The 13,563-nt window shown below is 35.8% G+C and overlaps 1 protein-coding gene across 3 annotated transcripts in view; it reads right to left on the bottom strand.

Moving 5' to 3' along the window:
* Positions 1 to 13,563, bottom strand: part of LOC150100495 (FERM, ARHGEF and pleckstrin domain-containing protein 2-like) — a 726,486-nt gene that overhangs the window by 71,101 nt on the left and 641,822 nt on the right. For all 3 annotated transcript variants that reach the window (XM_090403005.1, XM_090403006.1, XM_090403007.1), the window contains 2 exons: positions 11,220 to 11,327; positions 261 to 412 (listed from right to left, as the gene is read on the bottom strand). In XM_090403005.1, the coding sequence (XP_090259131.1) occupies positions 261 to 412; positions 11,220 to 11,327 (260 nt within the window). The remainder of the gene's footprint in view (positions 1 to 260; positions 413 to 11,219; positions 11,328 to 13,563) is intronic.

Raw genomic sequence — 13,563 nt, 5'->3', positions numbered from 1 at the left:
AAAGCCGAAATTTGAATCCTTTTTATGTCACGTTTTTTGTCTCTTCATTGTTTTGAAACATCCAACAATGTGTTTGCCTTCATGAAACAAACACATTGTTGTCTCACGTCTCGAGTCCTCAGAATTGAAGGAGAACCGGCTTACCAGCCTGGAACTCAGGGGGTTGGGTGCCGTAGGTGCCGGGGGGGGGGGAGGGCAGAGCCCCCCCAGTACTATATAAACTGTTAATCTGAAAATAATATTATTGAAAGAATACTCACCTACTAAATGTATAATGGTTTTCTGCAGAAAGAAAATATATGTGTGTTTTATATTGCAACTTAATCACATAATTTTTAGTAATATTATCTTCCTGAGTTGGTGTTTCCACTTTATACCCAAGCAAAGGAAGACCTGCCAATGGACCTTCATCCTAAAACAAATTAACATAATAAAATAGATATTAGAAGACAGAAATGAATGAAGAATTTATTAGCTTTATGAGCCATATAAAGCATGAAACTTTGTGAACAATTTTTTAAATTAAATATAATAATTCTTAAAAATTTCAGTAATGCTAGATGTCTATAACACACAATATAACTTAAGTGCAAGTTAAATAGTAGTAATAAATGACTGAAATGACATTTCAGTCATACTTTCAATTATAACAACATTAAACATGGCAGTAGGAAGTAGCATATAGTACTAACATATATAGTACTAAGAGTACTGAATTTTTGAACTTTTAAAAGGGACAACTGTCTTAACAAATGGTGAGGGGGAACATAATGATCAAGAGTTTTGGAATTGATAAAAACATTACAGGAGACCTGACTGTGACTGAGATGATATACTTGTTCCCCAGTTAGTGAAAGTAACAATGCAATCTGATTTTCAGGATGAACAGGTATGGAGATATATCAAGGTGGAAAGAATTTATATGGATTTATAAGGCAGGCAACTATTATAGATTTGTAAAAAAACATCTTGCAGTACAATGGATGAAAGAACTTGAAGGAAGGGAGGTCAGTGGTGCATGGGAGATACTTAAGAAAAAAAAGCGCAATTGACAGAATGGCAAATTGTATACCTTGAGTGAAGAAGATAAAGTGATTTAGAGACAAATGGATTACTAGAGAAATTAAACAGGAATTGTTTTGAAAAAAAAAATTATGGAAGGCATATACAGTGAGAGATGGAAAACAGTTGCATGAGAAATATAATACTCAGGATTGGAATGCAACTAGCATAGTAAGGAGAGAAAAATTAGAATATGGAGAGGTGATTAACACTGCAATCCAAAGGAAAAACACAAGGAGTTTTTTACAATGAGGTCAGTAGCAGGACAAATGAGTGTGGATGGTTACCTTGATGGATGGAAACAGGATGCAGATGGCTCAATGCAGACGACATAGTTGAGCAATTTAATAATCACTTTAACTTAGAATATTCCATCCTGTAAAGTAGGCTTTAATCCTAGAGGGATAAAGGGCAGTGAAGCATTAGAAGTGAATGAAGAGAGTGTATTCTGAACGCTGAGTATGCTAAACGTCAGTAACAAGGTACTAGGTGGAATTTTAGCATAGGTTTTAAGGTAAATTAAAGATGCCAAGAAATTATATTTTTGGTTTAATTCTTTATCCAAGTGTAAGCAAATAAACATTTGCACATGCAAAGCACAGCAAAGACATAATGCAAAGCACATATCCTTACAGACAAGTATAATGCTATGCATTTATGGGTCTAGATAGTGGCCCTTCCCAACCTTCACTGAGGTCTCATCAGTGGGAGCCAGACTCAAAAGTGATACCAAGGTTGAAGTAATTCAGAAGTCATATTTCCATATACAAGTAGTCAAAAGATGTCACACCTTATTACTGAAATACATTGGGTTAGAGAGAGATGTTGAAAGTTTTTTCACTTGGTTATACTATAAATTAAATATGTCAAGAAATTATATTCTTGGTTTAATCCTTTATCCCAGTGTAAGCAAAGCACATATCCTTATGTGTTTTGCATTATGGGATACTAAGGCAAGGGATGTGAAATCATTAGCCTCTCCATATATAAGGAGCCCAATCGTGAAATTACTTCACGGCCAAACTTTGCTTACACTTGAATAAAGGATTAAACCAAGAATATAATTTCTTGGCATCTTTAATTCATAGTACCAAGTGAAAAATTTTTTTAACATCTATCTCTAATCCAGAGTATTTTAGTAATATGACTTCGGCTCCCACTGATGAGACTTCAATAAGGGTTGAAACCGGTCCAGGTAGTGTCCCTTCTCATAATGCATAGCATTATACTTGTCTGTAAGGATATTCCTTTGCATTATGGGATACTAAGACAATTGATATGAAGTCATTAGTCATCTATATACAGGTAACCTGGCTGTGAAGTTACTTCATGCAGAAATTTTTATTTGCTCAAATTTGGATTAAGGATTAAACCAGGAATATAATTTCTTGGCATCTTTAATTTATAGTATAACCAAGTGAAAAAACTTTCAACATAGGTTTTAAGGGAATGTGCTGTGGTAGAATGGAGGTATCAAAATAAAGGCCTGTTTGTATTTCTTCTGTGGTTATGAGGGTAATATTATTATGCAGGCCAATATGGATTTGTTAAGAAGCACTTTTGTTTTTGTAATGTGTTTGCCTTTACAGTAACAAATGCAGCGGATGAGAGTAAGAAATACACTGTCATTTTTTTTTTAATTTTTCCAAGGCATCTAATCGAGTACCACATGACAAGTTGATTTTTAAGTTGCATCATATGGGTTTGAAAATCAAGTTAGTGATTGGCTCTCTGATAGACATCAGAGAGTTGCATATGGAGTAAGAAGTATCAGGGAGTAGGAAGGTTACAAGTGGAGTTCCAGAGGGTTATTCAGTCTTGGGACAATTGTTGTTCAATCATTATGTCAGTGATGTCATGGACTATGGGGAAGATGTTCAGTTGTTTATAGATGATATGAAGCTTGGGAAGGTTATTAGCAATAGTGCTGATGTTTTGGCTCTTCAAGAGGAATTGAATAAGCTGAAAGGATGGACAAAGACATGGGATGTCAGTTTAATGCAACTAAATGTAAGGCTTCAAAATGTGAGATCCACAAATGGGATGCTTCATACTCACTTGGTGGAGTTATAATGGAAGTGTTAGAGGAATCAAGCGATCTTGGGGTGATTGTAATAGAGATTTAAAGTTCTAAGGACATATTGCAAAGTTTGGGAGGACATCTCAGAGAATTACAGCAATGTTGAGGATAACACTGACCATGAGAGATAAAAGTGTGCAAGTCCCATGTTTTGGGCAACACATGCTGATGTTTTGGCTCTTCAAGAGGATTTGAATAAGCTGAAAGGATGGGCAAAGACATGGGGATGTCAGTTTAATGCAACTAAATGTAAGGCTTTAAAATGTGAGATCCACAGAGGAAACACAGGATCTTGGGGTGATTGTGATAGAGATTTAAAGTTCCCAAGGACATATTGCAAAGTTTGTGAAGACATCTCAGAGAATTACGGCAATGTTGAGGAGAACATTGACCATGAGAGATAAAAGTGTGCAAGTCCCATCGTATAAAGCTTTGATCAGACCATATCTGGATTTCTGTGCTCAGATGCGGTCATCAGGATTTGAAGGGAATGAAGTAATGTTGGAGAGGATGCAGAGACAGATAACAAAAATTATGTCAGGAGTGTATAATGTTGATTATGAGGATAGACTGAGGGCATGTGGACTGCAGAGATTGGTGATATATGGCAAAGGAGGATATGATCGAGACATGTAAGCTGTTGAAGGAATATTATCGCATTGATACTGGGGAGATTTTTCATATGGTAGAATGAGGGAAAAGAACAAGGACAAGAGTTAGGGCCCGGAATGAATTGCCTGAGAGGGTGGTGAACATGCTGTGGTATGACAGACTTGTGCTTACTAGTGTTGACTTCCTGCAGTGAATCACGTGATTCCATGGGGGTCAGGAAAATAATAATATATTTCAAGTGGAGCACATATACTATTTGAGGTAGAAGAGTCATCAAAAACTTGAAATGTGGAAAGGTAGCTAGAGTAGATGATATTCAACCAGAAATATTTGAATAGGGAGGTATAGAAGTTTTGCAGTGGCTACATGGCATAATTTGGAAGTCAAATTCCAAATGATTGGAGTAGAGCTGTTATAGTTGTCATCTGTAAAAAGGGAAATAAAGCTGAACATGAGAATTACAGAGGAATTTATCTGCTAATTGTTCCATGAGTGATTTATGCAAGGATACTTGCAAAGAGATTGAGAAAAATTGTGCAAAAGAAACTTGGAGAAAAACATGCAGGGTTCAGGCCAAACAGAGGTTGTCAAGATCAGAGTTTGGCTTTACAGTAAATAGGTGAGAAATCATGAGAATATGACAAGGATAAGTACTTAAGTTTTGTGGATTGCATTATGAAAGAAAGTGGCAATAATGTTTGCATTATGCAGATGACGTACACCTAAACACATCCACTGCAATTCTCCATGGTTCTCTAACTAAACTGAATAACAGCTATAACAAATTTAGCATGAAAATCAGTAATAAAAAGACAAACACTATGAAAATAGGCAGGAACACAGAAAACTTCATTTGCAATCTTATCTTCAAAACGAGAGATAGTTCTCATTTCAGAGATAAGAAAAACGTCGTGCAAGTGGATCATTATAAGTGGCTTGAGGGTGCTGGGATTAACTAAGGCAAAATGTGATTTAGAAACTAGAATATAGAAAATCTGATCTTGGGGATGGAATCATTAAACTGAATCAGGTACTACAAAATAAGGAAAATGATGAACTCCATGATTTGCAACCTAATCAGGGAGTCAAATCCATGAATTACCTGAGAACCCTCACCCCTCTTCTCTCCAACTATACTGTACTGTACAATAGCCATCTAACCAACAAAAGAGACAAAGACAAAAGTCACTATAAAAATTGCTTCCACAGATGAGATTCAGACCCAAATGCAGATATTTTCTGAAAGTAAGGTCACTGATTATTTTGTAATCTAAGTTCAGCAAGGCTTGACAGAGATGATGCCCAATAAATCAAATAGCTATCTATTATTTTACGAGTAAAGGAGTCAGTGTGATTCAATGAAACATCTTTTGTGTATTACATTAGAAAGTGAAGCAAAAAAATAAGCTGAAAGAGACTGAAATAAAAGAAAATATGCATGCATATTCAGAACCTCCAAATCACAAGACTCATCATGGGGAAAGACCATCCTAGACAACACATAGTGTATCATCTCACTCCATAAATTTATTCACTGTTTGTGCTCTCACTATCCTATCAGCAATGCATTCCATAGCTCAACCAACCTCCATGTAAAAAAGCCATTCATCATCCATGACTTCCTTCCATTCATAACCTCCAGGAATGGCCTCTTCTTCTCACTCCTTCCCTCTGTTCTATCACAGTGTTTCTCAAAGTGTGGTACGCGTAACCCCGGGGTATGCGAAAGGTCGTTAGGGGGTACATGGCAATTTTCGACTATGCATAATTAAAGGAGTCATTATATTTTTCAACAAACAGTGCAATTAGAGACAACCGGGATAAAACGGCACTAACTAATGAATCACATCCCCTCTCCAACAGAAATTGCTATATAGACCAAGCAAAACCATATGTTGCCAGTGGAACATATGGTTTTGCTTGAAACCACCCCCGTCATTAACGTGTTAAAACTAAGAAATATATAGTGAATATATAATGTGCTTCAGATATTATGGAATTCGGTTGAAGGGAATTAGCATTGCAACTCAACTGTTGAAATGGTAATTTGTCTTTGGTTCGTGCGATCTTTTGTTAATACCACACCAATCATATGCAGTTATTCGCTGCTCTACGCATCTCAAGTCTTGTAAATTACTGGTAATTTTTGCTTGAAATAATGGGAAAGAAGATGACGCTACTTGGGTAGATGACTTTGACGATGCACACAAAGAAACTGTTCTCAATGCCAAAAGTAGTGATAGTGAGTAGTAAGACTTCTTGGTAAGTCACACCATTATCAGTTTTTTTCTGAAAACTTTAGTTTCCGAAAATTCCCACACATATCTCACAACACGATTTTTAGCTTTAATTTTGGGAAAAAAGTTACAGTTATATTCAAGTAAATACAGTATTTTTTTTAGCTTTCAAATTCTTATGTATGGATCATTGGTTAAAGATTGGATTTATAAACCCCCCAAAACAGAGCAATATAGCAAATGCAAGTAGCTGTAAGCAACAAGAAAATGTTGATATTGCATCTGGATCAAATGAAATTGATGAATGTGTCGTCTGACATATCTAGAGAACCAAAATTTAAAAATAAATCATATTTTTTGTTTACATGAACATATAAATTCAAATAAAATAGATATTTAATTTTAATTAATATTTTAAATTAATTAATTAGGGGGTACTTGGTAATAATGAAAATTTAAGAAGGGGTATGCAGATATCTGAAGTTTGAGAAACACTGTTCTATCATATGAAAGAAGCCCCCCCCCCCCCCCAGTGTCAACTCTAATTACTTTTCAACTATTTATATCACCTCTTCCTTCTTCTATCTACCAAGCTTTTATTATCTCTCCTTCTTCCATCTACCAAGCTTTGTAATACACATTCCCTCAACCTCTACTCATAACCAACATTCTACAATCTGGATATAATTTTTTTTATCTGCCTCTACACCATTTCCAAGGTTAATTTATCCCATTCAAATCATGGTGACCCAAGTTGAGCATACCCTAGATGCAGTCTGATCAGGGCTTTATACAATGGAATAACCACTGTTTTCTATCTCTGCTTTTCAGCATCCTTCTAAGTACTATAGCAAACATCTGGATTGCTGTCATCCCCATTTGAAATATGTCCTCTAAATTTCAAGTTTTTGTGAATCGTCACCCCAAGATCCCTTGCCACCTGCACTTCTGCTAGTACAGTTCTACAGCAGAGTATCAAAGTAAGCACCTTTCTATCAATGGATCCCAAATGTCAAGACCTTACACTTAGATGAATTAAACTGAAATTGCATTCATTTTCAATCTGTCCAGCTTACTGAAATCCTCTGAAGGGCTTTTATAGTTATAATCCCCTTATAACTGACTGACAATGTCATTGATATACAGGTTAAACAATACAGGTCCCAGTACTGAGCCCTGCAGAACCACACTTAAGCTTCCTTGATACTGCTCTCTCTCTCTCATACACAAATCTAATATCTATTGGACAGCCAATGTCCAATCCAATTCACTAAACTAACATCTAAACCCACATGGTGTAACTTGAATATCACCTTATCATATGGCCCTGTCATATGCTTTTTCCCTCATCAACTGCTCTTGTTTATTATAAAAGGCACTCAGCTTACTATAACAAGAGAACCCATGCTGATCCTCACAGATAACAATACCCTTGTCAGCCCTATGCTGTATATGATCTCTCACTAATTTCTCCAAAATCTTAACTACAAAAGCAATACAAACCACTCTATAATTTGAGTCTTCCATTTTACCACCATAATCTTCACGCATTGGCACTATCTTACCCTCCTACCACTTCTTGGAAACTTTCCCATAGTTAGACTCTCACTGAAAAGCCAAGTCAGCAGACCTGTCAATTCTTTAGCAAAATTTCTTCAAACTAGCAGTAAAATTCCATCCAGACTCATTGTTTTATTGACATCCAGAGTACTTAGCATTTTAAACATGCTCTCCTCATGTAATTCTAAACCTTGAACCCTTTCAATTCTTCTACTGACAAAATTAACATTTCCAGGATGAAATACCCAAACAAAGAGATCATTAAACCACTCCACTATATCTTCTGCATTAGTCATTCAACTCTCATATTTGTCTAGCAATGTCATTCTTCCACAATCATTTCTCCTCCTACTGGTCACATAGTGAAAGAATTCCTTTGGATTTTCCTTGGATCCTGAGGATCTTCTCATATTCAAGTTTTGCCTTCCTTACCATGCTCTATTCACTTTCTTGGCCTTAGTCTTATACTATTCATTCATCTGCTCCCCACAAAGCTACCTATAATTCTTCCATAACCTCTTCTTCATATGCAGTTTCTGTATGATATTGTCACCCGTTTTACTAAATAGTATTATATTTTTTGCTTGAGGCATACAAGTTGCTATTGTTGCTAATAAACACTTCTTCATTAGTTCCCATGCACTGGTGATATTTAGCCCTTCCAATTTTTCTACTCAAGGAAATTCCTCAAACTCATTTCTCAGATTAGTATAATCAACTGCATGTCAATTCATCTCCCAAGTCAAGATACATGGTCACTCTCTCCAAGCTGGGATAAGGATGTCATCTCAGTTGCAATCAAATCCACTGATGCTATGACCAAATCCAAACTCTTGAACTTGGTATTACTTCTACTAGATGTTGCCAAAGATATTTTCCCTCAAGAATTCTAGAAATTCCATTCATTTACTACTATGTGCTGTTTCCTCTTCCCAATTTATACTGCTGTTATTAAAATCGTCCACAATGATCACTTGTTTGCACTTGCAAAACTAAACTGCCTAAACATTTCCTGCTCTTCACCCTCTGTGTTCCCTGGCTTATAGCAACATCACAGTAAATATCCTATCCACCTTCACTTCTTACTATATGGGAACAAAACCATTAGTGCCATCTCCCCCCAAATCCTTCATCCTGAAAGGGCAAAACTCATCGCTTATCATAAGTAATCCTCAACCACCACATCTGCTATTCCTACCCTGCCAAAATATTCTATACCCTGATACTTCTACTCTTGTCAGTTGATCACCTTCTGTCAACCATCTTTCACTGATCCATAGTCCATAATCTTTGGATGGACTGAGGTTATCAATGCTGCCAATTCATCTCCTTTGTTCCTAATAATCCTGGCATTTGTATAAAGAAACATCAATGCACTGTGAGTGTTTTTATTCCTATTATTATTTACTCCAGACTCCACTGAACTCTGTATTACACCATACATTCCCCTTCTCCCAAGTGACTATATCCATAAGAGGCCACAATCATTGGCAACTACAGGCATTAACCTCAGATATCTTGCCACCTGATTTATACTCCCTCTCTGGTCATTCATACCCACATAGCAATCAACTTATTCATTGTCTTGCTTAGTTATCATAGTCGCATCAGCTATTATTCCTGCAGGTAAGCATTCTAATTTGCACTTTACGAATCTTTGAATCTCCATACATCAGACCTCTAACTACTCCATTCCTTCCATGCTCACCTGTATGCTTCTCTCTCTCTCTCTCCTTCTATCATTCCCATGACTCTCTCTCTCTCTCTCACATACTGAAGCTCTTGTTTGCTTCACATCAGCTAAATTTTCCAGTCTCTTCTTTCACACTTCTAAACTCATTCTTTATATGTTCCACTTCTTCTTTCAGTACTTCAATCTCTCTCGCTCTCCAAGCAACGTACTTTCACTCACCATTCTCCAAATCAACTACACTCACTAATTTTATCTCCTTTTCTACATGTTGCTCATCTTCCTTAACCTTGATCATGCTACTTCTCTCTGTCAGCATTTGCTTGTTTCTGACACACTACTGCTGAAGTCCATTATGCTAATATCCATGTCAACCAGTTCATCCTATTTTATACATTTTATGAAGACATGCATTCTTCAGTCTCTTTCCTGCCACATTCCTAACTGCTGGGAAACCCCACAAGATCTTGTAGTATACTATGTAAAATGTAGTCCTTAAATGATAGTGGGCTGGAAAGTAATATGAATCATGATGGATTCTATTATTGATACAGAGCACAAAGGACAATAACAAAATCTACTCACAATAATACAATAAATAACAAAATAGACCAAAACAAACTATACACAGTTGATATGCTTTAACAAGATAAGCCTCCTGTAAATTTAAAGCAGTTACTTTAATAATTTATAGTGAAACTTATCCTTTCCCACTCATGTTAACACTTCCTACTCTCTCTCTCTCTCTCTCTCTCTCTCTATATATATATATATATATATATATATATTGAATGTGAATGTTGATCTAGAAAAGGGTGCTGGAGAAACAAAGAAAAATTATCTTAGCTGTTCCTCTTAACTGGAATCTGCTGGCCTTAAGGGATGTTCTTTGTGCACTGAGTTGAATATCACTATGAGAAGCCAATGAATAGTGCAACAGATCAATATAAAATTTTGTGTCAAGCCTTGTTTTCTGTATACAGTGTCAGCATGCAGATGTTTCTGGCTCAAAAGCAGTAATGTTGCAGTGTTCAACCATCATCCTAATATTCCTGACTTGGAACCAGCACTGTTTTCAAGAACGTGATAGCTGAAACAAGAAAATAATTTCTTTCAGATCAGTATATCTTGGCTTATTCGAATCCTGTCTCATTAGTTTTTTTTTTTTTTTTTTTTTTTTGTGGCGCAATCTGTCTTTGACATTATGATGTTGTATGAGTTTATTTATAAGTTCAAGATTAGACCAAAATCATCTTCTTAAGCAGTATGGTAATTTTTTCTAATTTGGTAGTATGCACCATTAATGGAGATAGGAAGATATGTGGAAGGGGGAAGGAGGAAATGTTCCCATTATATAATCAGTTATGTTTGTTGTGATTGACGCTCCTTTTCTGTCAGCTTTTGTGAATAGCAATGTGTTTTCAGTACCTTTAAAGCTAGAATATCTTCACTATACTTTAAAATGTGGGCAAGCTGGTTGATGGTATTGATTACAGCAATGAAACTAAGACTAAGAGGTGAGTGTTGTCTATAAATTGCATGTATTCTGGAGTTGGTTTGCTTGTTCGTAATGGGTAAAAATTTTCATTTCTGTTACGGAAAATCCAGTCTCTTCCTATGAGAGTGGCTAACTCACTTGAAAAATATAAATATTCCTTACATCCTAAAAGTGATTTAATTCTGCATTTTTTTAAACCTAACAGCTTATCTTCTTAACAACTTAATATGTTATAGCGACAAATGAACATCAAACTTCAAGCTGCTAGTAGTGTAGATTACTATACAGAGTAGAATTAAACTACTATCTTATTCTTTTCACATAGAAAGTGATAGTCCATTTATGTTGAATGAATTTACTGAAGGAATAATATGAACAATGATTGAGAGAATGAACTTCTGATTCTGTCAGCTTGTAATTGTTGAGTGAAAAAAATATTATTACAATATTAAGTTTAAAAATTGTTATATCATACCATACCTGATAACATTTATAGAAAAACAGGCAGAGGTTAGAAAACACAACCCATAGTTTCTGCCACATGTTATTCTTTTTAAACTTGCAAAATAGATAGCCACTAAGATAATTCTGGAAAAATAAATAATAATATATATATATATATATATATACACACACACAGTATATATTAAAAATAAAACATATAAAATGCTGCACAAAAGAGAAGAGAAGTAAAAGCAGAAACATTTTCTTTATAACTGATTTTCTGATGTGCAAATAACTCATGATAAATACTATAAGATTTTTTTTTTGATTCTGGTAGTTGTACATAATATCATGCAAATGTTTGAGGTTTATGGTAGGTGGTATGACAGAACTGGGTGTGAGAAAGATGACAGTAAGCTCGTTACCTATATATGATAATTCAGAGATGGGAAAAGTGTTGAAAGAGAAGAGTGGATCATGTGGATGCTTGGAATATATTTGAGGCTAGAAGGCAGTTTCCTATGAGAGGGATGGGCTGCATTTGAATGAGGAAGAATGTAGGCATCTGAATAGAATATTGTTCTTGGGTCAAGTGAGATTATTAGTGCAGGAAAACTAGTTTTCGAGGAGGATGGAAGCAGGGGCAGCCTCTTGTGGGGAAAGACATTCAGGAGATAGAGGAATGTATGATTTTATGAAGTCAAATGAAATCTGGAGGAAATACTAATAGGTACAGAAATATTGACAATTCATTACTCTTTCTTTATACAAATGCCAGGGGTATCAGGAATAAAGGAGATAAATTAGCAGCATTGATAACTCAGCTGGTTTAAAGATTATTGGCATCAGTGAAAAATGGTTAACAGAAGATGATATAATGGCAGGAAAAGAAATGGAAGGGTGGGCAAATGCAGTGGTGCAGTACTGCTTATGATAAGTGCAGTGTTGTGTCCTCTGAGAGCAGAGGAGTTGCATGAAAATAGCAATAATGATTTTCAGAGTATATGGTTTCAGCTAGGAGTGGGGCAGGATATTTAGTGAGATGTTGCTATAGGTGAGGGAATACAGAGTTTCAGGAGCATGAAATGTTTAGACAGGTGAGGTGAGGTTTGCAAATGCAAAGTGAGTGATGATTATGGGAGATTTTAACTACAGCATTATAAATTGGGAAGAGAAAACATCATGCATTAGTAAAGAAATGGAATTTCTGGAATTTTTGAGGGGAAACTGCCTCAGACGACATATAGTAGAAGAAACCAGACTCAAGAGTTTTGGATTTGGTCCTGGTATCAGATGACCTGACAGTAACTGAAATGTCATCCCGACCCCACAATTGGAGAAAGTGACCATGTACTTTTTACTTGGGGACGAGTAGACATGCACAGGTGTCAAGAAGAAAGGAATTTATGTAGAATTATAAGGCAAGTGATTATAATAATCTTAGAAATCAGCTTGGAGAAGTTCCATGAGCAGAAAATCTGAAAGGGACAGATATCATCAGTGCATGGGAACTAGTGAAGAAATATTTATTAGCAGTGAAAAAAGAGAACAAGAATTGGTGCTAAATGGATGACTAACAATATAAAAGAGGAACAGCAGATGAAAAGGAGGCTATGAAAAAAGTATAAGGAGAAATGTGGAGAGCTGTTGATGAGGAATATAAGACTAAGACTATGAAAGTGACTAACATGTTTAAGAAAGCAAAACTTGAATATCAGAAAAGTTTAGTCCTGAGATTCAAGAAAAATCTGAAGGATTCTTTCATTAATGTACCCAGCAGGAAGAGAAATGATCATGAAAGAATGACACTGTTAGATAAAAATGGGAGTGAAGTGACTAATGTAGATGACAAAGAGGAGTTGTTTAATAATCACTTTATTGGGGTATTTCATTCTGAAAAAAATGGTTTTAATGTGCTAAATGGATGGGGAAGGTTCAAAGTTAGGAAGTGCACAAGTGGAGCGTGTTATAAATACTAAGTTTTTTGGATGTCAATTAAGCAATGAGACTGGATGGGATTTCACCATGTTTTAAGACAATGTGTTAAGGAACTAACTGCTTCATTTACTTGGCTTTTCAATGAAAAAGTCTGGCTATGATAAAATGCCCAAGGAGTGGAAGGAGGATAAGCTTTTCCCACTGGATACATGCAGTGGTAGAATGGAAGTGTCGAACTATTGGCCAGTTAGTATTTCTTCTGTAGTTTTGTTAAGATTTTGGAGAAATTGGTAAGAGAGAGAGATCATATACAGCTTTGTGCTGATGAGGTTAATGTTATCTGTGAGAGTCAGCATGGATTTGTTAAGAGAAGCTCTTGTTTTACTAATCTAATTGCCTTTAATATCAAAGTAACAAGAGTGGTTGTTGAGAGAAAGGCATA

The sequence above is a fragment of the Typopeltis vanoorti genome, chromosome 13 (assembly GCF_054136105.1).
Source record: "Typopeltis vanoorti isolate ZY-2024b chromosome 13, IOZ_Tvanoo_1.0, whole genome shotgun sequence".
In the NCBI taxonomy this organism is placed as follows: Eukaryota; Metazoa; Arthropoda; class Arachnida; order Uropygi; family Thelyphonidae; genus Typopeltis; species Typopeltis vanoorti.
This window is presented reverse-complemented; position numbering and strand designations above follow the sequence as displayed.